General features: G+C 41.1%; 1 protein-coding gene across 4 annotated transcripts in view; it reads right to left on the bottom strand.

Annotated features, from left to right (window-relative positions):
• Positions 1–24307, bottom strand: part of MTA1 (metastasis associated 1) — a 94205-nt gene that overhangs the window by 37810 nt on the left and 32088 nt on the right. For all 4 annotated transcript variants that reach the window (XM_040610132.1, XM_040610129.1, XM_040610130.1 and 1 more), the window contains exons 4-10: positions 21528–21654; positions 21278–21341; positions 15343–15460; positions 13641–13743; positions 9881–9980; positions 8242–8430; positions 7043–7117 (exon numbers count right to left, since the gene is read on the bottom strand). In XM_040610132.1, the coding sequence (XP_040466066.1) occupies positions 7043–7117; positions 8242–8430; positions 9881–9980; positions 13641–13743; positions 15343–15460; positions 21278–21341; positions 21528–21654 (776 nt within the window). The remainder of the gene's footprint in view (positions 1–7042; positions 7118–8241; positions 8431–9880; positions 9981–13640; positions 13744–15342; positions 15461–21277; positions 21342–21527; positions 21655–24307) is intronic.

Below are 24307 nucleotides of genomic sequence, written 5' to 3'. Positions count from 1 at the left end.
ACATTTCTGGAGTAAAAGGATTAGAGGATCCTTTCAGTGGGATGTACGGAGTAAATTCCTCTAGAACAGCACTACTATTACTTTACCTGTGTATTTAGCTACAGCTGTGAACTTGCCGATAGCCCATGAGAACATGGCAGAGGTAGGCAATTAACATGAGCCTGACTAACTGGCCACAGATTCCTTTCACAACTCAAACCTTCACACCATTTAAGAAGATACATACATGTTCTGAGGTTCAAGATTTCTCTTTATTGCATAAGCTAAATTAATTTAGGGTGAACCTCTGGCAGCCTCTACTCCAACTGCCTGCTCAAAGCCAGGCCCATGCTCTTCAACATCTATGGTGCTAACAGTGGTCTGCGTAAAGCCACAACAATGTTTTCCAGACAAATCCGCAGCATGGTGATATTCTAGACAAACAGGTTAGCCAAACATTTTCTGTGCAGCAGCCTTAAGGCACAGTCTAGGAAAATAATTGGAAAGCTGAAGTCAGTGTCTTCGCAGAACAGGAAACACCAGAAAACATAGTAAAATTGGAAATCGTGTGATTGAGGAACTGGACAAACATAAAAATCCTTTTTACAGGGACATGATGGACACACAAAAACAATGAAGTAAAAGTTTCCCATAAGCATAAAGCTCGCTCTGATCAGGAGGACAGTCTTAAGCACTGGTTTTCCATTTGACAGTGCGACAGTTCCTCACCCAAACCTCTCTAGACTCATAAAGAATTCCTCACTTCCCTTGTACTGTAAATAAAAGTCAACTTATCTTAGAAATCACAGAACGAAGTTGTCAGGCATGAGGACAAGGACTGAGAAAACTGAATTACTGAAAGTTATCCCGAAACTACAGGTACACCTTCAGAGAACTGCATTCAAAAACTGGCTTCTTTCTGCCAGTGTAGGCAAGTTTCCCAGATTGATTTGGTTGAACTTTGTCTAGGACAAGAACAGCTACCTGACAACTTTCCTCAAGAAAACCCCAAGGAAGACTTCATGGAGATGATCCTTATCGATCCTACAGACTGAAAGGAATCAATAATACACATTTTGCTAGCAATTGGTGATGGAACTAGAGGTTCTCCCTCTGAATACAAACCACAAACTCTAAGCTGAACATTTTCAAACCAACCTTACCCAAGTCTTTCTATGTCAGAAACCAAAGCATCCAATCGTGGGCCTCAAAAAGTGCTGTGACAATGGTTCCCCAAACAGCATCAGAAAACCTCCTCTACCTTCCAGAGTGATGCTACCCAAAAAAAAAAAAAAAATCATCCTTCAACAAAATGCGCACTCAAGTGCCTTTCTGCTCATTGAAGTGGAGGCTGCTTCACCCACAGCCTGGACTGAAAGACAGGTCTTCTTTCCCCAGGCACAGACTACCATGGGCAGTTAAGTCAGCAGATTAACAGTCACAGAGCTCAGTTGCAGGAATTACAAGGAAGTCCAACATCAGACACCGATAAATAGCTTAAAATACTGCTTGAAGAGCCTTGTACAAGCCTCATGTTCAAGCCATGTACAAGCCTTGAGACCTAAGCAGGAAATTCAGGGAACTTCCACTGCTACAGAACTGTTTAGTTTTTGTTTTGTGTTTTTTATTTCCACTAGATTTCTAGATTGTGGGGGGAAAAAGCTGCAGTTTTCTTGACAAAAGCTCCCAAGGGGACTATCTAGAGTCATTATGTTATGACAGTTTTGGAAATCTATGAACGCAAAAGCTTCATGCAAGCACAAAGCATTACCAGCAGCTGAAATATTCTACCATCCACAATGTAAAGTCATTTGCCTTGGAGAAACGACGACTAATTTAGGGTATTAAGCAACATTTCAGTAAACTGGTGATGAATATCAACCTCACACTACAGACTTTCTTTGCGATTGATGAGCATGGCACAAGCTCTGAGATAACAACTGCCATAAAGTCACCAGGAGCCAGCAATACCCTCCTCTCCTGCCTGGGGATCAGCAAGGAGCACAGCATACAGCTAAGCCTTTATTACAAGTAGTATACCAAGAAAATTGACAGTTTTCAGAAGGTACCACAATGTACTGGATAAGAAGAGGTTTTGCCCTAAGTACCTGCGTCTGTGGGCAACCAATAGACCAGACATGATGAATTTCCTATTTTTTGACAGTGACTGATACCAGAAGGTCCAAAAAAAAAGGTGCCTGTAATGCACCATTTCAGAATAATCCCTTCACAGACAAAGTGCTTGGCTAGGTCCTTTGCCAGTTATTAATTGATCTGTGCCTGAAGTGTATTTACACTATAAATTTTTAATGTTGTCCAATGTAGTTACTAATGTCCTCATCCACAAAAATATCTCTGAACATTTGTAACTTTTCCTAGTAGTTTGGCCTAAATAAAAATCTTTTCTCTTAGAGTTATTTATAAATGCACGTCTTAAGTATATCCTCTTATTTACCTCATCATAATTTCCTCATCTATGAAAGGGAGATATTACCAACTTGTCCATCCCACAGGGACCAAGGGATTAAAAGGCTAAGCAGCGTACATTCGAGACGGTGCAAACATCTGTCCTTTATATATCCTCTCCCTGGATTTCACATCTTTCATTCCACCCACTGAGCTTGAAAGAGTTTTAAAATACATGATATATCGGAGCAAATGTTTGTGGCAATTTTCTAAAGAATGAACAACTATAAAGGGGTAATAACAAAAGAAATTCGGGAACACGGGATATTTCAAGGTCCACAACACAAGAATGGGTTTGGTAGACAGCACAGGGATGCCTCAAACATCTTCAAATATTATTAGTTTATGATAGGGAAGATAAATTGCATTTTCTGGATTTAGAGGAGAACTTTCACACTGTTCAGCCTTTTTCAAAACTCTGAACATACAAGAGCTGTTGGAAGGCAGGGGAGATGGGACAGAAAAGGTAATTACTCCATGATGCATTTGGGACAAGTGTTTCCAGCTGCTTGTGCTCCAGCAACACATGTCAGCACTGAGGTACCTACGGTCTCTGTCACTTGTTTGCCAAAACTGCCACAGCCCCATGTTACTGTAGGTTTAACAGGAGGTGTTTGGGGATAAAACATCCTACGTACATGGAAAAACATTTCTTTGATCCATTCCTGTTTTGCTAGCACACAGTACTTTATGAAGGCTAGTACATTAAGATGTCACTCACAGCTCTTGACTAAGTACAAAAAAGTTTGCTTCCCTTAATAAAGATGTTTTCTATCCACATCAAGACTTACAAGAGCTCCCTCCCTTAAGCTCCCTACCTCATGTAGTCAAATATAAGGGCACTTCAACTATCTCCAGTATCTTCTCAACACTAGGCATACCTGAAAACTGAATTTCTGTCTGTTCCACCTACATTTTTCTAATGGCACTTCCACCTAAGAAATAGAACAGTAGAACTTCACAGTATTTGCTCTTCTTCTTGAAGCTGGACGCTCCTTAAGTGCAAATAAAAATGCAAAAACTAAATCAAAGCATTCAACTCTCAGAAAGCATATGACTAATTCAAACAGTCAACTGCCACTGCCATGTCCCAAGCTCTTCTCAACCGCATCTCAGTGGTTGCAAAGTGTTAGGTTTTAAAGAGAAGTCCTGACAAACAGTAGAAGCATTTAAAGATCTTTAAAAATAAAAGTCACCCTGGAATTCACAACTACATAAGAACTCAGTCTTTACTTTGAATGAAAATGTAGGCATACCCAACCATCACATCAATTCTTTAAAAGTGGGAAAGCCACCAAACAGCAGTTACTCAGTGGATACCATTTCAAACCTTTCTGAATCGGAAACATAAGCTCTTGTGAATTGACACAGGAAGTCTGTCTCAAGAAAAAGATGCATTCAAAAGAGACACTGGATACTGAATTTGGAATGCATCTCCCTCAGTTTCTTCAGGACAACTCTGAAAGGATGTCTTTGACATGACAGCTCTTGGAACCACTCTGCACAGACACTCAGGAGCCTACATCAGACCACAAATTCTGCATTAACATTGCAGCAGAATTACTCCTTCTAGCAGTTCTGTTCTTGGATGAGGGTCAGTCCTTCTCTTGAAACGACCAAACTCCTAATTACACTGCTAACCTTCAAAAGCATGGTATAGATGAAGGCAAATAAAATTTACTGGATACGAGATCCAAGTGCACGCTCCAAAACAACTCAATTTGCATGTATCTCAATCACCATATCCTACTCACAAGATGAGGAAGTGCTGTGTCAAGCCTTTTGATCTTAGGTATACCCAGCATAAGTACACCTTGTTGTGCAGTTGTGAAAAAGGGTCTTTCTTGACTCAAAATTTAGCTTCCTCAGTGGCAAGAAACAGAGGGATTCTGCTTCAGGATTATGACAGTGCTTTCTTGCTCCAAAAAAATCTCAAAGGAAATACAGAAGGATGTAAACATTTCCCAACTAACTGTTTTTCATCAAAGCAGGCAATTGGTTGATGACAAAAAATTTCATTACTATGTTGTGTAACTCAGAAATAAGACAGTTTAAGCGGACTTAGGTTTATTCAGCCAAAGAGTCTACAGAAATGAGCAAGTTATCAATTTATCAATATTTTTTAAAAGACAATAACATAGAGCCTTGGAATATAATTTAAACACGCTCTCAGAAGGACAGCAAGTGAAAGTAAAACAACACAGGATACACGCTTTTCATACCTTTACTTAGTACACTTTCAGTATCTTACATAAAAAATACTGTTAGTCTTACCACAAAATAGTTGTGGGGCTAAGGAAAGAATCTATGCAGACAAAACACTATGAAGAAACATGGAAAAAGTGGTGAGGGATGCACTTTGCTAAAGACTTTGCACACATCAAATAAAATATAAATGTAATACACCATTATTTCAACTACAACTTCCTATGCTTTTCTTTGTGGTTATATATAGATAGCTCTCCCAGGCTTTTTATAAATGTTTAGTAGTATTATTTGCTTGTACAAACTGGGAATTTGAGATGATGTCTTCAGCTCAGTTCAGACTTAATTGACATGATAACTCTGTACTGCAATTTCTATCTGTTTGGCTTATACTGTCTCCTAAGTGCAGAGCCTCTAATTGAAAGTTTTCCCCAAATCCCACTCCCTGGAATATTGCCGGGCAGCACAGGTAAGGTACAGTATAGCCATGATAGAAGACTGGCTGCAGAGGAATATAGCAGAATGGTACAAGAACTGTACGTTTGTTGGGTTTTCTTAATTACTGCAACAACAAATAATCAAAGTCTTTCACACAACTATCCCCTCTGCAATTTTGTCTGTGTAATAAGGAAGCTCAAGAAAGCAGAAAAAGCAAAAGAATTTAACCGCTTACTAATCAAGGCACAGTTTTTCCAGCTGTTTTGCCTTCCTAGCACACAGGCCTGGAAGCAAAAACCTGAGACGCTATTCTTATCTGTCTCCTACGGTATCCAAGAGCAAACACCAAAGAAACTGCTTCCTACCCCCTACTCCCACCGCCACCATTGCTACATACCTCAAGATGGGCAGAACCAGAACTTCACTATTGCAAATGTATGGCAGAGTTTCTAAGCAGGAGAGAGATGCTTTTTAGTTTAATCTTTCCCAAGAACTCCTACTATTCTCTGCTGTTCTGACTGCACAGGGGTGACATTTTCATGCAAAAGCCTAAGATTCTAGTTTTCACCGACTGATAAAATAACTTTCCTCACTTTTTCTGATACCTACCATTATTGCTAGATGAACTTTTATCAGTAAAAGGAATGAGGTGAGATAAAAGATGCAGCGAAGAAGATAAAGGGATTCCTCTCAGTGCAAATATTGAGTGTAGTACAGGCTGAGTACGGTCAGCTATTGTCTCCTAAACAGCTGTAATCAGACAGTATAGCAGCACTCACTATATCAATGATACACCCAGTTCAGTGGGGAAAGAAAGACCTCATTTCTCCTGCACCCTTTTTCCCCACTGTACCAGCTTCAATTGCCGTCGCACCTTCCTACCATCCATTTCCTTACCAGAAGGAAAAGTTTCAAAGAATGGACTAGAAGAAATATTGGAATGAGGATGCAGTTAGTATTACTTTTAAAAAAAAGTAACACAGAATTTATGCAAGGAAAAAAAAAGTTCCCATTTGTCCTGAGGCTCCCTCTGTAATTTAAACAGTACTCCTATCAGAAAGAAAATAGTAAAAAACACATTACAGACCAGGGTGCCCAAATACAGCATATGCCAAACATTGGTCAATGCCTCAGGCATCTAGTTGTTATCCCAGGCTGAATTTCCAATGAAACAAGTTAAGGCAGGACATTTCTATAACACCACTTTTTCTAATACTTCAAATAGATGCCTAAACATAACACTGATAATGATAATGAAAAAGTCATTATATATTTCTCCCTTATTTTAATTAATTTTCCCATTAAATATTACAAGTAGTTTTCAGCAACTGATACTCTGCAACATTTTTGCATGCTGCTTGCATTATGCTTTCTTTAAGGGACCAAGCAGTCTTCGTATTTAAACAAGTAGAGATAAAAATAATTGTAAACACTAGTCAAAGTCAATTCTCAAGTATAACGAGTATGGGAATTTGAGCCATCAACACTTCCCAGACAAACACTTTACAGCACTTACATGGGGGAGCCTCCGTGTATCTGCAAAGTCACAGGCAGGCAGATGTGGAGAGTTAGCACAGGTGCCTGTCGTACAGCAACTGCCCACCCCTCCACAGAAAGTCAAAACTGAGGTTAATGCTGACCTTGAACTCTACAATCAGAAATTAACTCTATTCCCTTCCTCAAACTGCTGAATTCCAAGACAGACATTTGAAAGCTCCAAACAAAGTAGTAGGAATCACGAGAAGAAAGCACAAATGCCAGTGCTACATGTTTGTATCTACGGAACAGCTGATGAGTTTAGTGAAGAGATATTATTCAGTGCTTCAGATCATTACAGAACCCACCTGTTGGAAAGGCTGAACCCCAAGAGGGAAAATAAAGCAATGATGCCTGGTTTCAAAGGCAAGAAAACCAACTTCTGACAGAATGAAAGAGGCGATTCTGACTCTCTTACCTGCTGAACGTATCTGTCTGTAGTTTTCCACATATAGTAATATTCTATTATGCTTGTTAAGGACTTCCATGGGAGCTAGGGACATAAAGGAAAAGCAGCAGTCATTGCAGGAAGCTGGCACACAGCCTCACTAAAATTCACAGGATTCCTCTGACATACAGTTTATAACAGTCTTGCAACTAACTAACCCTCCTAACAACAAAAAAAAGACAGTCCGTGTCTGAATCTCCTAGGGCATTAGATGCACATGGGATTCATGTTAAATTAAATGCCCTTTCAAAAAATAGTGCTTTCAGTGTAGAAGTAGAGCAGGTTACAGGTAAATCTTCATGCTGCACTGGCTCCAGAGAAAACCATTCAAGAGAGGCACAATGTGGAAGGGAGCCCACTGTCTCAGACTCTCTGTTTGAGCAGCAAAGACTCAAGCAAGAGCCACAAATACAATATCACAGTTCTGATTTGCTTGGCTTCCATGGAACTGGCCCATTAAAAAAAATAAAATAGTAACCACCAACAGAATTGTGCCCTGCCAGCTCTGTTCTCTGCATGAGAAGCACGAGGATTTCAGCAGGACCACAGAGCACGCTGTGCTGTTTCCAAGTCCCTCAGTTTAGAAGATTAGAGCAGGGGACAAGCAGCACAGAAACTACTTGTTTTGTGCCACAGGACTCAAACAGCGGTACAGTGAAACTCAGCTCTTTTTACAGTGCTCTCTTCAATCTGCAGACTGAGCACCTAGGGTGGAGAGCTTTGGCCAAACTACAGCACATTTCCCTTGGACACCCAAGATTCCTTTTTAAAACTTTCAAAAGGCCTTTTCTGAAACTGCATTATAAAAGTGACTAAATGTTCATGTTTCAAAAGACCCAGTACTTACTCTCCTTCAAACGCAAATTAATATAAAGCAGCTAGGCTGTCACAACACTTTCCTAAATCCTCCCTCAGCTGTAGTGGAGCAGATGATTTTAAATTAACATTTGTAAAGGAAAAGCTATCATCTGGGATTTGAAATTCTGACTGTACAACAGGCTGTCACCAGTATGAGGTCTGCCTTTCCCCAGTTTACAGCAAGACACATGCTAAAGTTCAAATCCCTCTTCTCCAACACAAAGAAAACCGACACAGTTTAGACAAGCTGTAATCAGTTGTGTAACTGCTGAGAACCGGCCACCATGTGGGCCCTCGTTTTATATACTTACAAAATCTTGCTGAATGTCAGTGAAATCTTTTCCATATTTTTCTAGTGCTTCCTCAAAGAGGTTTGCCTCTGAAGCAGACCACTCCTCCATCTCATCCCTGCACAGGACCGGCCCACCTTGTGGCACAAGCGCAGAGATTGCCTTGGAAATGTCATAGACATTTTTGTGCAAAGTGTCCATAGCATGGAACTACATGATTGTAAAAGAGAAAGATAAATGTAAGGACAGGCATCTAGGGTGGAAAAAACGCTTAACAGTGGAACAGCAACAACAAAAGGTCTGCACCAGGATCTGAGGGTGCAGTATTCTATAACACAGAATCAGTAAAAACTTACTCCAACCTCAGACTCACTGTAATTGTCACCATACAAGTCTAATGCTCAGTAACAACAATGGGGTTTGTGGAACATGAGCCCTGGCATATCAATAATTCCTACTTAGCTACTTCACCAGCACCACCACTGTAGCCCTACTGTTAAGAAAGCGCACAGGACAGAGACCCACTCACCCCAGGACTGAGAAGCCCTGGTTAAAGGTGGAGCATGAAGATAGAGGACCAAGGCCATATTTTCTAATAAACTTGGCCATGCACATTCTTTGTCAAATAATCCACAAAAACTGCATATAAGAAAAATATTTAAGAGCAGCACCACACATATACAGTCCCACCAAAGGCCAGAAATCCTCCCAAAAGATTAAAGTCAAGTCACACGTCGTAGCCGAGTAGGAAAAAAGAATTACTCCCAGGAGCAATTACTCCTGAGAAAGCCAAGCTACGACTGTCTGCAACTTGTGATTTACAAAGGCTGAGAACACGTTGCGAAGGAGGAATTGATATTAGTAAATGAAAGCTTGGCTTTATTTCCTGGTTTCTGTAGTTTTAATCAGCATGTTATTTGTCTTTCATCATACCAGTTTTGTGCACGTGCATAATCAATCTACAGTGTTCTATCCTAGAATTTGTTCTATACATGATTTCACATTATTCCAGTTATGAGGTGAGGCACTGATAACAGTTCTCTGGAGACTTTAGAAATTTTATTCAAATTTTCATTAAACTTTCTCTAGCATAGGAGTTTAAGTTTTCCCTTTCCTCTATCTAATCAGAATCACTTATGATTGTAAAATATTAATAATGTCACTACACCTCAAGTACTCTAAAATGGAGCTTGTCAAAGAGAAGAGCTGTATCAACTGAAACTTCTTATCTGACCACAAGCTTTTCCCCCAGACGATCTTGCTCAAGGATGCCAGTGACAGCCTGGTGTTGGGGAAGTGATGAGGGGCAGCATTCTGGCATTATAACGTTGCAGACAGGCAGATAACCGCTTGCATTCTTCTTAAGACAGCTACTAAGCCCATACAAGAGGTGGGCTGTGAAGCATGTCATCAAAACATTTTAATAAAACAAAACACACAAAAAAATTATCTCATAGAATTATCCATGATGGATCGTAGGAGGCACAAGGCCAGAAAAAGTTACTTCATATGTAAATAAAGGGTTCCTTTACAAAGACAGGATCTGTTTCACAGCAGGCCACAATTACAATCCATCTGCCCCTCTCTCTTTGCCAACTGTTATTGCCGAGGTGGATATTTTGCATCTCTCAAAAACTTAAGGTCCTCTTAAAAATCTTACCAGTGTGATGTCCCTAGAGGCTGCTGCAGCACTCATGTGCAAACTTGGCTGTCTGACAGAACTACTGCAATCTAGTGCTCGGGCAAACGTACCAACAGACCTGAAAGAAATTAAACAGAGCATTAACTTTGCATGCAAAAGAAGCATAAATATAAACACCCAACCAACGCTTTTTGAGATCAGCAGACTCCATCTCTCAGTAACAAGATTATATGGTTTGGCACTAGTAGTGAGCCAGAGACTGTTCTCTTCAGATGTGGTTAGTTATTATGACCACTTTATTCAGTTCCTATGACCAAATAGGCTTAGGCACAAGGAAACAGTGAAAGACCCAGGGATCACAAACGGAGTTTTCAACTGCTGTCTTATCCCTTATCTCTTAAGGGATAAGACCTAAGCTTTAACAGAAAGCACAAGCAAGCTTTATGGATAGCAAAAGTCTCTTCCGCAATAGCAACAGCAGTGCTGCACTGTTCAGAGACAGATGCCAAGACCCGACAGGAAAAAAAAAATGCACTAATACAAGCATTCTTCTAAGTTTCAGTAAAATCAAAAACAATCTTTATTTTACAACTTAATATTGTATAATACGTGTCTACTATATAGCATAAGAATACAGCAGTTCTCAAATATTCCCCAATGCCAGCCATTCCTGCACCTGAGGCCACAGTCCCCATGCTCCTCATTTTATTCCTAAATAAATTAGGCAGAGAAAGAAACTTTTAACACAAACATCGATTCCAGCAATTCCTACTCCCCTTGCTGCTTCTACACCACCTGGGTGAAAGGCTTGTGCTCCTGCACAGTGGACTGGAGCTGAACTCCTCTGAGCAACTGTTACAACAAAAAAAGGTGGGTTTTTTTTTTTCCCCCTCTACTCAGATCACTTCCCCAAACTACTCTGAGCACACAGAGGAACAAACCAGTGCCAAGCAGCGCAGTAGCAGTAGTTGTCATAAAATACCTAATTCTAGCCAAAATCCAAAACAGCCTCCCCACCCCAGTTTCTATGGTGGATTTACACTTTGCCCTCTCCCCAGCCTCCCAGTCACTACCCCTACCCCTGCTTCATAACTCCCCTGTCCCCAGCTTTCACTGAACTGGTATCTTTTTCCTCTCTGTCTGCATGGCATCTAATTATCAACTGGATCGCTTTGCTCATTCCGGACAAAAGCGATTTTTATACTGATCTTTTCAGTGATTCTCGTTACAGCACATGCCTTCAGGCAGCTGTATCAGTAAACCCAGTGGGCAGCAGTGAACAGCCAGGAACTACTAAAACCAAAAGCCCACACAAGGTAGAAACCCCCAACACAAAGCAGCTCTACAGTCACTCTAAACCGGGGGTCCTCAAACTTTTTTACCAGGGGGCCGGCGCGCGGATGCAGTGGCAGGCAGTCATCTGCGGCTGCTTGGTTCCCCCCACCAAACCCCGGCGGGGGGGGGGGGGGGGGGGGGGGGGGGGGGGCGGGGGGGTTCTGTAAATACCGGGGGCTGGATTGAGGACCCTGGGGGGCCGTATCCAGCCCGCGGGCCGTAGTTTGAGGACCCCTGACCTAAACCAACCCACGTGAAAACCCCCACCTGCTGGGGCACTTCTACCCTCTTGCTTTCTGCTGGGTCTTCCTGACACCAACACCAGAGCACTGTGTGGCTGAGTGGCAATTTGAATCAATAATGCTGAAATTAACCCAGGAAACAAAGTTCTTTGCTTTTCGATGGTGTCCTGTACTTCACTCGATTAGAAGCAACTGTGAAACCACAGCCTTGTCAAGAAGGGTGCCTTAAGAGGAGGAATATCCTTTGCTGGAGGTATCCCAGCTCTGCCCATCACTCCTTCATCTGTTCTGCATCACTGGTGGAGGTTATCCTCTCCCCACTTTCATCCTTCTCCCTATGTCCATCTGATCAAGCAGAATTAATCTGTTGCAAATAAATCACTTAGTTCAGCCAGTTTGACTTTACTGTTGGCACAGGTCAAGGGAAACAGCAATATATTGTGTAAGCAGCACAGTGAAACTTCCAAGACCCTAAATTTTATGGTGATTCTTTAGTGTAACCAGAACACTATGAACTTTATGAACCTTAGAAAAGTCTATACAATAAAAAGTGCATGTTTAACCAAGGACAAAAATGTACTAATGGATTCTGAACTGTGAGATTTTCTTCAATCTGCTGTTTGGATTGCAAATTGTTCGGATTGGACTGCAGTTAACATTTTTAATTTTAACAAACCTAGTTTTACTCTTGGCACGCTGTTACTGGACCCACATAAGGCCCAAGCAGCCTTGTAAAAGTTTAAGTGCTGCAATTCAGAATAGCCATTTTTTAAAGTTCTGATCAAAGTTCATAATAATGGCAAGTTTTATCTTCAAAGTACATAGAAAAAACGGATTTGGGTGTGTGTTTTCAAGTATATACACATCTCCTCTTGAGTAATTAAAACACTGCATTTCACCATCTCCTTGATGCACCGCCGTTATTTCCCCCCTGCTGCCCCACTCATTATTCCCCCGAGCTTCTATCATTCAGCATGCTGAACGCATTGACTGCTGTTTGATAAAAATGCACCCTCATTGCATCATCCAGCAGCTTTGATCAGCACTGGAGGGTCCTGTCCAGGCAGATGCTTACACACAAGCTCTAGTGCTGCCTCCCTGACAAGCACCCCGTTAACTTACCCAACAACAGGCACAGCAATGCTAGACTCAGGGAAGTTCAGGAGGAAATTCAAAGCATGGTAACTCAAGGCGGGGGGGCGGGGGGGAAGACAAGAACCAAAAGAACCAGGGCCCAATTTAACAGAGTATTTGAAATATAGGTTTGACTCTTTTCCAGGGGTAAAGTCCTTGGTTGAAGCAGGCAGCAGGGTTCAGGTCTATCAAATACCACAGCCAATGAGCAGAACTCTCAAGACTAGCAAACCCACACACTACTAGCAGCTTCTAACTTTACACACCCCTTTCCTAACCATAGCCAAATAGCTTGCTCCATTGACTAAAACCATCAAAAGGTCCAACTATCCATCAACTCACACCATTCTCCTCCCATGCAGTCCCACAAACTCACCTAAAAGACAAGAATTTGGAGTGTTAACTTTTTTTCTCTCCCCCCTCCCCATCATTCAGTCACCCATTGCTATGAGAGCCTGAAATTTAGTATAGGCTTCTGTTCATATAAATGCATACCAATGACAAAGTTCAAGAACATTTTAAAAAGGAAAAGCTGATCCACAAAGATTGCTTTGGGCTTAAATAAAAGCACACATTTCACCATCTGCACAGATTTGCAGTGTTTTACTTTACTGTGCCCACCTACTGGAATCTAGGCATTAGAAACCATCCACACTCCATCAAAAACACTTTACCAGACTTCTTAGCAAACTATTAACGGATGTTAAAATATCACTGGATTTGAAAAGGGGACAAAATGGACTGAGTAATGAACTGTCAAGAATTCAGTTCACTAAGCCTTCTGCATACTGGCCAAAGTATTTGAAAAACCTCACCAATTACAGGATCGTTTTTACATGCCATTTGCTTTTCTTTCATGAAAGTGATTAAGTTGTAAATCTGAGTAGCTGTTCCTAAAGTCATGCAATTCCCAGGAAGGCACATAAAATGTCCATCATTTCAAAATGGAGCAAGTCAATCAAGCAACCAAAACCAGCATTCTTACTAGTAACGCAAAAGGAACATAAGAAGTGCTTGGAAGAGTTATTAGCATTTACTTATTTAAAGGAGAGGTAAAATGCTCTTACCGTGCTACCACCAGGAACTGGTCTATCTGCTTGTCTACTAGTGGGTTAAAGGCTTCCCAAACTTTTGTTTCAAGTTTTGACTGGTCTCTTCCATCATCCTCACCTGGTTGAAAAACAGATTTGAAATGCTTGGTATGGCTGTTTTGAAATAAAAGTATTCTAGACTTTTTTTTAATTTCACAATAATGTAACTGCTAACCTATCTCAATTACTCTGCCAAAAGGGCCACTGTGAAAATTTCATTCACCTGCTCGTCTGTGACAATTTCAGCTTGACAGATGCAGCAACACAGCTCATCTGAATTGTGCCATCACATTTTCAAGAACTGTTTTTAAAGGACACATACCGGGAAACAGACTACATCCTTCTCCCAACTAGACAGTAACTCACCAGCCCCTCTCCCCAGCTCCCCTCTCTATGTTTTTCTCCTTTATCTTGCAGAAATTCCAGGAAAACAGACACACTCCCAGCTGCTCTGAGGAGGCAGAGTAGCCAGTTCCCTTAGAAAGCGGAAAAATCACAGCATCAGACTCTCTTGCTTTTATTTTCCTAACTCTACAGAAACCAAAATACCCTGGAAAAGTACAGGAGCTGAGACTTTTTCTTCTTTCTGCTCCCTTTATAACATCTGGAGATTATCCTTCTCTGAAGCCCTGTGTTGGCCCACTGAGGGAAGAGAATGCCTTTCGAATTAGTTCATCCTCACTTCGGAGGCTTGCCCAGCTGCTTGAGTAAATACCAGTTTCATAGACAAATTAAGCAAAAGTCCTGACCAATTTGTTTGCCTGTTCTAGTATGAGGCTACCACTATCAGCAAAGCTCCTAAGCAAAGACAAAAGCATCTTACTGCTTCCATATCTCTGCCCATCCACGCTTGGAGAAAGTCCTTCTTGGAGAAGGTCCTTCCAACATGGGTTCTCTTAGAAGCGAAATACCAGCACTTTGCCCGTGCATTACACGGGTCTTAGAAAGGAGCAATTATATGCCAGTACTCCCCATCCCTCTCAGGTTTTGCGTTACCCTACAGATCCAAAAGCAGGTTGAAAGACAAAGCTAAGGTTAGGTACTAATTGGTAACTATAGTATCAGTTACTGCTACTCCTCCCTTCTCCTTGGGCCAGGGCCCTTGTGGTCGTGCTGCTACTCCATGACACAGCGGTGGCAGGCTGAGATCTCCCAACACCTTCAGGCCAGAAAATTCTTCCTCCTGCCCACTCTGCAGGTGAGAAGTCTAGGCTGAAAGCCAGCGCTTGGGATGGGGAGAGGGCTCCAAGGAACAGGCACCCAGCAATAATGGGCAAATGATGAGGGGAGACAGTATTTAATTGGCAGTAATTTGGGAGGGGCTTTTATAGGGAAGCAAGGTTTGATTAAAAACACAAAAGGCTGTGTTTCTGTTTCCCATGGAAATTCTGAAATCTCTTAAGAAAAAAAAAAAAAAAAAAAAGAGTGCAAGCTCTGAGAGAGCCAATTAATTCAATTTGTTTCAACAACTTTTATGATTTGGACAAATGCCCACTTAAAAGACTGGTTTGAAACATAAGTAATTGTGTTCAGTGAGCAACACCAACAAACCAGCCCATTGCTGTACGCACGGCTTGGCAGCGGGAGCCTCCACCTCCCACACCTATGAGGGCCGCACACATAGAAGTGGCCGCATCCTACATGGCCTCTTGACAATTTAAATAAATATGGAAATTACCCTCTTTTAGTAAGTCTGTTATATCTGCCTGGTATCTGTTTCCGACTCGGATCTCTCCTTTATCAGCGAGTAGGGTCTTTTGCTGAGGATCATATACTAGCGAATAAAAGAAGAAATCCTAAAAATAAAACAAAAGCAAAAAAGTAAACAGTATTATTAGCTTTTACTTCCAGCTTTGCACACACACTAGCAAGCTTCTACATTTTAAGTTTGGGTTTATTGCCTATATATATATAATTTTTAAAAAATTGGGTGAACAAACAATAGATGAACCACCGGGTTTAAAACCCAACGTTAAATGCTGCCACTTTCTTCTACGTAAGTGTTAACAGCTCTCCTCAAAAGTGGCCCTACCCTTAATAAGTCTTTGAAGTTGAAGTGAACAAAGCTCCTCTATTGCACAAACAAGGCTCAGAAGGGCCAGGAGGTATTTTTTAGTAGTACCAGCTGTTTCAGAACACAAAACTGCACTTTTCTGTATACCAAAACAGCAGTACTAGATGCTAGTGACTTATCTGCACAGAAATATTGGTACAAACTAAAGCCTAATTTCAGAACGTTACAACCGTACCAGCGAAACACCCCACAGAGACATGATGCCCCAGCCAACCTCTGTAGCCTCTGCAGGACTTGCTCCAGAATGTCAATGTCTCTTTGGTGCCAGGAGGCCCAAAGCCGGACACAGGACTCCTGAAGTGGTCTCAAGGGATGAACTGAGGGGATGAGATCCCATCCCTGCATCCGCTCACTATGCTCCCGTTAATATAGACCAGGATGTGCTTGGCTTTCCTTGCCACAGGGACACACTGCTGACCAGCTTCTTTTCTGCCACCATCTATGCTTAAATCCCTATGCTTCCGTCTGCTCACTACTGGTAGAGGGGTAGCAGATTTGGCAGCTGCAGTAATTAGCTGCAGGTGGCAATACATTAATTTGTTGCTTTTGTTCAAGCAGATGAGAAAAAGGCTAAAAAAAGCTGCTTGGCTTCTGTTACCTGGGTGTGTAAAATTAAAGCAAGAAGTCATACTAGAATAAGAATGTCCTGCCAGGGTGAAGGAAGAAAACAGCCAAAATTTACTTATACTGTGCAGTTTTAAGTAATTAAACTCTTCTGCATGGATAAGTACTTCGATGTAGCTACTGAATGTGACACATCAGAGACCAGCTACACTCCATCAAAGTACAGTGTGGGATATGGGGCAGGAAGAGCGCTCTGGTAGAATGTGACCTCTCATACCTCCATCCACAGCAACACCCTCACCAGGAAAGAGAAATGTTTCTGAACAGAAACAAAGGATGTGCAATGTGCCGTTTTTTCACATCTTGGGTTTCTGGCTCGTTTTCCCTTTCCCCATATTTCTGTGTCAATAGCAGGCACTCTGCTTAAATACAACTCATTTCATGCTCACCTCATTTTCCCTTTCCCTATATTTGTATGCGTCAACAGCATGCAACAAAAATTAGGACAAAAGTAGCATCAGTTTCAAGCCCTGTTCATCTTCCTGAAGAGGTGGCAATGGAAAAGAGAGTCTCCCAATCTGTTATACGAAGGCCAAAAAAGGAAGAATTGCTGTGAGTCTCCCCAGTAACATTGCAAAAATTCTGGGGGCTAGGGCTTCAAAGGTACATACTAGTTCTGCTCTCCAGCCCTGCACATTCCACATATTAATCTAAGACTGATGCCATAGAGGTAAGGTCTCCTGTGTTTTCTTTACATGTATAATGCATCCAGCATCCAATTACAGGATTTAAGAGTGTTAACTCCATATATTCTGCTTCAATTTTTATCTAAAAATCAGCATTTTTCCAGGAAGACAGCAACATCTCTGGAAGAGAAGAAAAAAAGCCAGAAAAGAGCCAAGCCAGACAGCCAAACCTGCTTTGCTACCTAAGGAAACTACCGCACAAAAAGGTATCACCTATGCAGTGGCAAGGCAGGGAATTCACACCGATCTCCTCCAGCAGAAAACATGCCGTTTCCCCACCGTGGAAGCATGAACAACCAAGGGCAAGAACAATCGCATGTTACGTCATGATAACAGGATAAAAGTCACAGCTAATGCTTGGCAAACTCCTGTTCCAACACCCAGCTAAGTCCACTGGAAGGGCTGCCCATGGTTGGGGGGGGTGGGGGTGGTGTGGAGGGGGTGGTGGCGGGATTTGGTTTCATCCTAAACAAATCACTTTTTTGACAGAACGGATTCCTACTCCCACAGGCACCAGGGTCAAAATACATCAACCTACTGACAGAAGGGAGCTTCAGAGTATATGAAAACTCATTTATATTATAGCTGTGTAAAGAAATCTGGATCTCTTGCTCCCTGACACACACAAAGTTCATGATACTACAATATTCTGAGAATGTACTGTTGCGTAAATAAAGCACAGGAAAAGTTTTTTTGTCTTGCAAGCTTCCATGTCATAAATATAGTAGTTTATTTGTTCCAGCTCGAGAATACCTAACTGGAGGACAAAGCATATGCAGTGCAACATTAATGCTTTTCAGGCACGTTGCCCAGCAAATACGCAAACCAACCACTGTAGTATAACAACACAGTAGGCCCCAAGGAAGGCCAATTCTACAGGCAAGTTCTTAACACAGTCTTTCTTGGCCAGGGAAAACTAATCATTGTGGAGGGGTTTTCTCCCATGGTATTTGACTGTTAGATGCCCTACTGCTTCTGTTTTATTGATTATCACTATGAAGTTTCTCTACAAAATAAAACCCATCTTTCTCTACCAGTCTCAGGTCATCTTTTTATATCTTGTCCAGTTTTGTCTCAAATCAAGCAGATTCAACAGAAGAATTAAAAGCCCCTGGGCTCTTCTCCCCAACAAAGAAAAGATGGAAGTTTAAGGGCTCAAGCACGAATACAAGACAGACTGTAATCCACAGAGGTAATGCAATACCACTACCATCTTCCCCCACAGAAGCATAAAATTTAGCTCATGCAAACTGAGTGGGACTTCTAAAAACGTTAATAAATGCCAGTTTAGTGCCAATGCAAACTATAGCCTAAGGAAGAAAGAGATCCTTGCATATTCTAAAGGATATGTGAACTCTTGATCGCCACTACGTGATCAGAACAATTTTTCAGAAGGATTTCAGAAGAAGAGTGAGGCTCACAACAAAGTAACATGGCTCTTAAATTCCTCCATGCTCATTTTAGTTGTCAAAACTGTATGCAGAGTTTGCAGCAGTGAAGAAAAAGAAGGGTTTTCTCCATTTCAGATCCCAGAAAACACCCAACATGTTTGGAAAAATTAAAATGACCTGCCAAGAATTAAAATTAAATCATGACTTTCTACTCCTCCAAAGTGTTAGACAGACACATATGCTTGGAGCTTCCCTACCCAAGCCCCTAAGCTACCTGTAGCTATAGCCGAGAACCAACACCACTAAGAAACTGCTGAAGTGGAAAAAGAAAATAGGCTCAAAGTGAAAGTACAATGCAGAAATAATGGTTAGTTCATTACAACTTGCAAACTTACTTTCAAAAATTCTGTTTGGGTGAAGGGGGGAGGGGGGGAATTATTTAACTAGAGAGCATTATTTTTTTTAAGGGGAGGGTACCAAAAGCAACAGAAATGCCAGACAACTGCCCAGCAGGCAAAATTCACACAAGCCCCTGGATATATCCTAGCAAAGCAGTAAAATAGATGGTACACGTAAAATGGTTTCCTACAGAACAGGGAAATCTAATGCTTTTGCCTTAAGTGGCTATGCCCTCTTCTTGATATCCATGAGAATCCAGTATCTACAGGAAATTCAGGTTTTCCAGTGATTTTTCTCTTTTTCTTCCTATTCCTCACTCCTGCTACAAACCCAATTTTGCCAGGCACAGTAAAGAAGTCAATGCCAGTCCCCCTTCAGCCTGTTCTCTGAATGCAACAGAGCAATCTTCCTGAGGAAGATGACAGAGAAAGGGTAGGAGGAGAAAAACGGAGATAACACAAATGCAATTTTGCTGTGCTTACTATCTCCCTAAAAATTTCTGTCTGCATGTTTAACCTCCTTTGAGGCAGACAGCCTCAGGCTGAAAACCTACTTTCAGTGGTCATAACATAGAAGAAATCAAATGACAAGATTCCCTAGAACAGCTTAGGTTTTATTGACAGAAGCCATGTCAAAAAAAAAGCCCAAAACATTCTGAAAGTAAAGAATGGATTAAGAAGGGGGAGGTGGGGGGGAGAAGAAACAGTTCAAAACAATACCACCCAGTGCTACAAATTCACCAGGCAACAACTATCTCCTTTTCTTAATCTCTTTACCCTCCACCCAAGCACATTTGTGTTCCTGAGCCTTTAATTTCTTTACCATCTGTCCAAGTTAGTTTGCACCACAGTAAAATACCATGCTAAGTGACAGGACACATTCAGGGAACTCTCTCATTCTGTGAAATCTCTAAGCGCCTGCTCAGTTTTAAAAATAACCTGCATCACTCATCTTGCATTTTGAGAGTTCAAAAGGATGAAAAAACAAGAAATCTTTCTATTCCTACATCTGCAACTGAGCAGTTGTGTGACTAGAGGAAGCAAGCTCCCTTCTCTTGTATCAGTGTATCTACCTGTAACATTTGTGATAATAAAAATGTGCTGGGAGCAACCGAGAACACACACTACTACTTAAATGTTGGGTACTAGTAGATCTAAAATAATTTCAGTTTGATTAACTTCTGCTTTTGAACTGGCATATCCTAGGCTGCTAGCTGGTTACATTTCTGAATACAATGGCCCTTGTTTGAAGCACTGCCATTTGGCAGCCCTGAGCAGACTCAACATGTTTTTGGTTTCACATTCCAGTGAGAAACCAAACTACTTAATCCCTGTGCTTTGTTTAAAATTCTCTTAAATTGGAGTATATGGTTAAATTAAATTTATGCTTAAATAAGTACTAATGAAAGCTAAAAAAGCATTTAAAAAGAAAGTCCAACTATGAGACAGACTACAGTACGCAAAAAATGACCTGTTTTCTCCTTGTTTCTTAAAGGCCGGTAATGACCGTTACCATACTGATTTTAATTACAAGATTTCCTCTGTTGTATAACATTTTACTGTTTTCAAATGCAAATGTAATGCTTGCAGATGTATTCAAATAATAACATACTGAAACTCTGCCAATCTCCTGAAGTAAAACTCCCAGATTGCTGAATCCCACACCTGTCTAACCCAGCTGGCAGCCAGAGGTCTAGCCACAATTAAAGGTGTGTAAATATATTGCAACAGTAATTTTTCAAATCTCCAAATACCTCAAAATGTAACCCCCAAGATTCATATTCTGAATAATGATTAACAGTGCAAGACAATTCAGTTTCAAGTGCTGGCTTTGAGGTACCTTTAAAGAGTCAGATTGGGTACATTTCTGCAGGACTTGAGTTAACTGACAAGCGGGTTTTTCAAGGATCTAAGTCTCTGTGGCGGCATATGAAAGACTACAGGTAAATATTTTGAACAGTGAACTCAAAAACTAGGGAACTAAGCTCCTCAGAAATCTGAGGCAAGATCAAGCTTAAACCACATTAACATACATCTGTTAAGATTTCAGGACAAAGCAAATATATAGAAATACAGCTTCGCTTGCTGCCCTGCTCCCTCTGCTACAGTTCCTGGATCTCCTCCACCCCGTCTTATTTGGGGCATGAGCCTCCAGGGTTGAACTTTCAGACTGCCAGGCTGATGAGAAAGTCAGGCTCTCTTTACAGGAGAGGCAGCTTATTGTCACAAAGATGTAAACAACAGGTCTGGCCTCTAGATCCACAAAGTTTTATATTAGAATGAAAAACTGTATGGAGCCTAAAGCTTCCCACTGTCGACGCCCAGTATGAGTAGAAATAAAAGAACCACCATCTTATTAGAAAACAAGCAAAAAGCCATCAATCCTAAACCGTGCTAGAATAAACTGTTCAAACTTCACAATTCACAAAATGGTTCATACCTCCCGTTCCAGATATGATTTAAGGGATTCTGTCTCATTTAACAGAGTAACACTGCATTTGCCTCTAAAAAAAAAAAAGAAAAAAAGAGAAACATATTTTATGAAAAAACATCTTAAATGCTCATGTGATTCACAAGATGGTATTACTGAAGTTGTACACAGAATTTAATCTTACATTGAAGAATACTTGAATAGTAATAATGCCGTTTGTTTTTTGAATAAAAAAGCACTGGAAGAAAACAGTCATTACCTAATGTGTGTGGCTGGCAGAGATTCCAGCTGTCGTGAGAGAAACAACTCACGATGTCGTAGCTGATGCTTCTGTTTCTCTGGTAAATCAACCATTTCTGGATTTTCCATCTCCTCTTCCATTTCCCCTAGTTACAAAGAGACAAAATTGATCATCAAGAACAGTGCACGTATTGATTCTGCGCCAACCAGAATGAGCTGCTCCAAACCCTTTGCTAAATAAAACACATTATTTAGATTAAATCCAACTTCATCTGAATCCTCACGTCAGCCAACTGAACAATTAGATAATTAGTACAGATCCTTTAAACGATGCCTGTGAAGAATTGTCACCACTGGGATCAAAGCATCCCAGGTACACACAGGTCACACTAGCTCACCAAACCAAGTCACACAAATCTGCTGCCAACCGAGAAGCTGTGCAGAGAGCTGCTCTTGGAGACCATGGCTACACTGTTAGATTCACCAGGAAGCAGCCAACACTCCATGAGTGAGGCAGTAAAAGCAAGTCTTTCCTCTTTGCCAGGCAGCAGCTGCCTTAGACCCTACTCCTCTTCCAGGGTACCACATTCTGCCCCATCCTGACTTCAACAGCTTTTGCAGGAAATGCCCACTGAAAAGCTTAGTGTACTTATTTAGAGTATTTTATTCTCCTCACCCCAGCCTCAGCCAGTAGGTAGATCACAGTCACAAGATTAGCTGGAGTGTAACCGAGGACCTAAGGTCAGCATTGCCACCCACCCTACCCTACCACACCACACACGTTCGACTGCAACTCCCGCATTGAAAAAGCTTGTTTTTTTCTGCAGTCAGAATCCACCATCTCTGGCTTGGAGCTATCCAGGCTCCATCAAACCAGTTTTCAGGTGAGTGCCAAAGTAAATATATGAAATCACATCCACACTGATACACAGCTGATCCAAAACATCTCCAGGCAACTTTCTTGTAAGAAATAAATTGTAAGTTTTGTGTTCATTAGCAAGTATCCTGTCAATTATGCAAGATAAAAGCAACAAAAGGCAAAATACTCCAAAATAAGCTGCAAAATTTCTCCATGATGGACTGCATAAGGTATCATCAGACTTCTTTCTTCCCTAAGAAATTAAGGCAGTTACTGTATTTTCCAAAACCACAGAAGTTTCCCAGACTGTAGTAGAATGCGCTATAAAGTCTCATATATGAATCGTAAAGCTCTAATTTTACAGCAGCAGCACTCTCAAAGAGCAGGCTTATGCCTGCAGCTTAATTCAACAGTTGTTGCCAAGAAACATTTCTAGTCAGAAACACATACAGGCACAGTTATGACTTATATACCCATAAGATTAGTTAACTATAATCCTCATAGTTATCCCAAAATAAAGCAAACTGAAAGGAGAGCTCTTCATTTTATAAAACACTGAAGTTGCATTTAGTTTTAAATAGGCCACCATTATGCCAAAGGGGGTGACACAAAATTATGTACCCTTCAGGTTCCCCACAATTTACAACTGTTTTACTGTCCTGGAAAAAGACTTGGGGTTTATAAGCCCCTCAAGGTAAGCTGCTCCAGCAAGGAAGGGAAAAAAATAGTAGCATAATTAAACCAGACTGCAACATACAACAGCTCTTACAGCACACGAGCTGTTGAGCAGAGAGCAGCATGCACTTACATTTTAATATTTTCCTAGGAACTAGAATGCCAAATTTACATTTGAGCCACAGTTTCATGGTTCTGCAATTTATTTACTGAAGTGGATTCTGTTTCAGTTGAAAATTAATATTGTGGCTGCTGACCTACACTATAAATATACCAGCAGCAATCCACAAACAAGTGAGCAAGTTCCAAGCTAGCTTGCCTAAAAACCAAAGAATGCACAAATGAAAAGGCATTTATGCCTCCACTTAAAACAGCTTTTGGAGATTGAATAGTACACCATCTAATGCAGGAAAAATACTGTAAGGAACAACCTAAAATACCTATTATCTTCAGTATATTTAATAACCTAGGGCTTTTAAAAATTGTATGTTTAAAAATATATACATATATATCTACCACTACGTGCCAATCAACTCTATAAAGCAAAATGAAACCACCCAGCACCACCAAGCTAATCTCAGGAAGCACGTCCCTTCAGACAGGCTTGTCTTCCAACCAGCGTTTTATTTATATGTCTAGCTTTCGTAATAAAATAAGGAAGGTGGGAAGCACACATTTTCGTCTTATGCCAGCTCTGCTATGCACAACCTTTCAAAATGAAAAAGCACAATACTTTTTTCTTAAAACAAACAAACAAAAACACTGCAGACATTTCTACAGCTAACAAACAACTCCCTGCACAGGCAGAAGTTAAACTGTCATAGGTCCCAAAGACAGGTAGGAATATTCCCAGAAATAACAAACAAATCTACACAAGCATCTTTCCCCTTTCTTTTTCGCAGCCATGATTTAGTACTGAAAAGAATGAACCTGGCAAATACATTGGGAATGAAGGGAAGGAGGAGGAAATACAGGACTGGATCCAGCACAGGATCCTCTGCCTCACTGTAGTAATGCAGAAGTGGCTTCGACAAAAACTAACACCACCTCACCGGCTCTGCAGGGACAACAAAGGCTTCAGTCAGGCTATATAAACCACCACAGGGTCTGGCCCAGCCTCTGGTTCCGTGACAAGCTTGTACCACACAGCTGCACTTCACCCTCCTATAGCTCAAGCATCAAGCTCTAAGTGAAGCAGACCTTCACCCTCAAGAATGGTAGCCCCTAAGAAATAAGGACCACAGTCTTAAAAAAATAATAATAAA

This window comes from Falco naumanni, chromosome 11 (genome assembly GCF_017639655.2).
Source record: "Falco naumanni isolate bFalNau1 chromosome 11, bFalNau1.pat, whole genome shotgun sequence".
NCBI classification, from domain to species: Eukaryota; Metazoa; Chordata; class Aves; order Falconiformes; family Falconidae; genus Falco; species Falco naumanni.
This window is presented reverse-complemented; position numbering and strand designations above follow the sequence as displayed.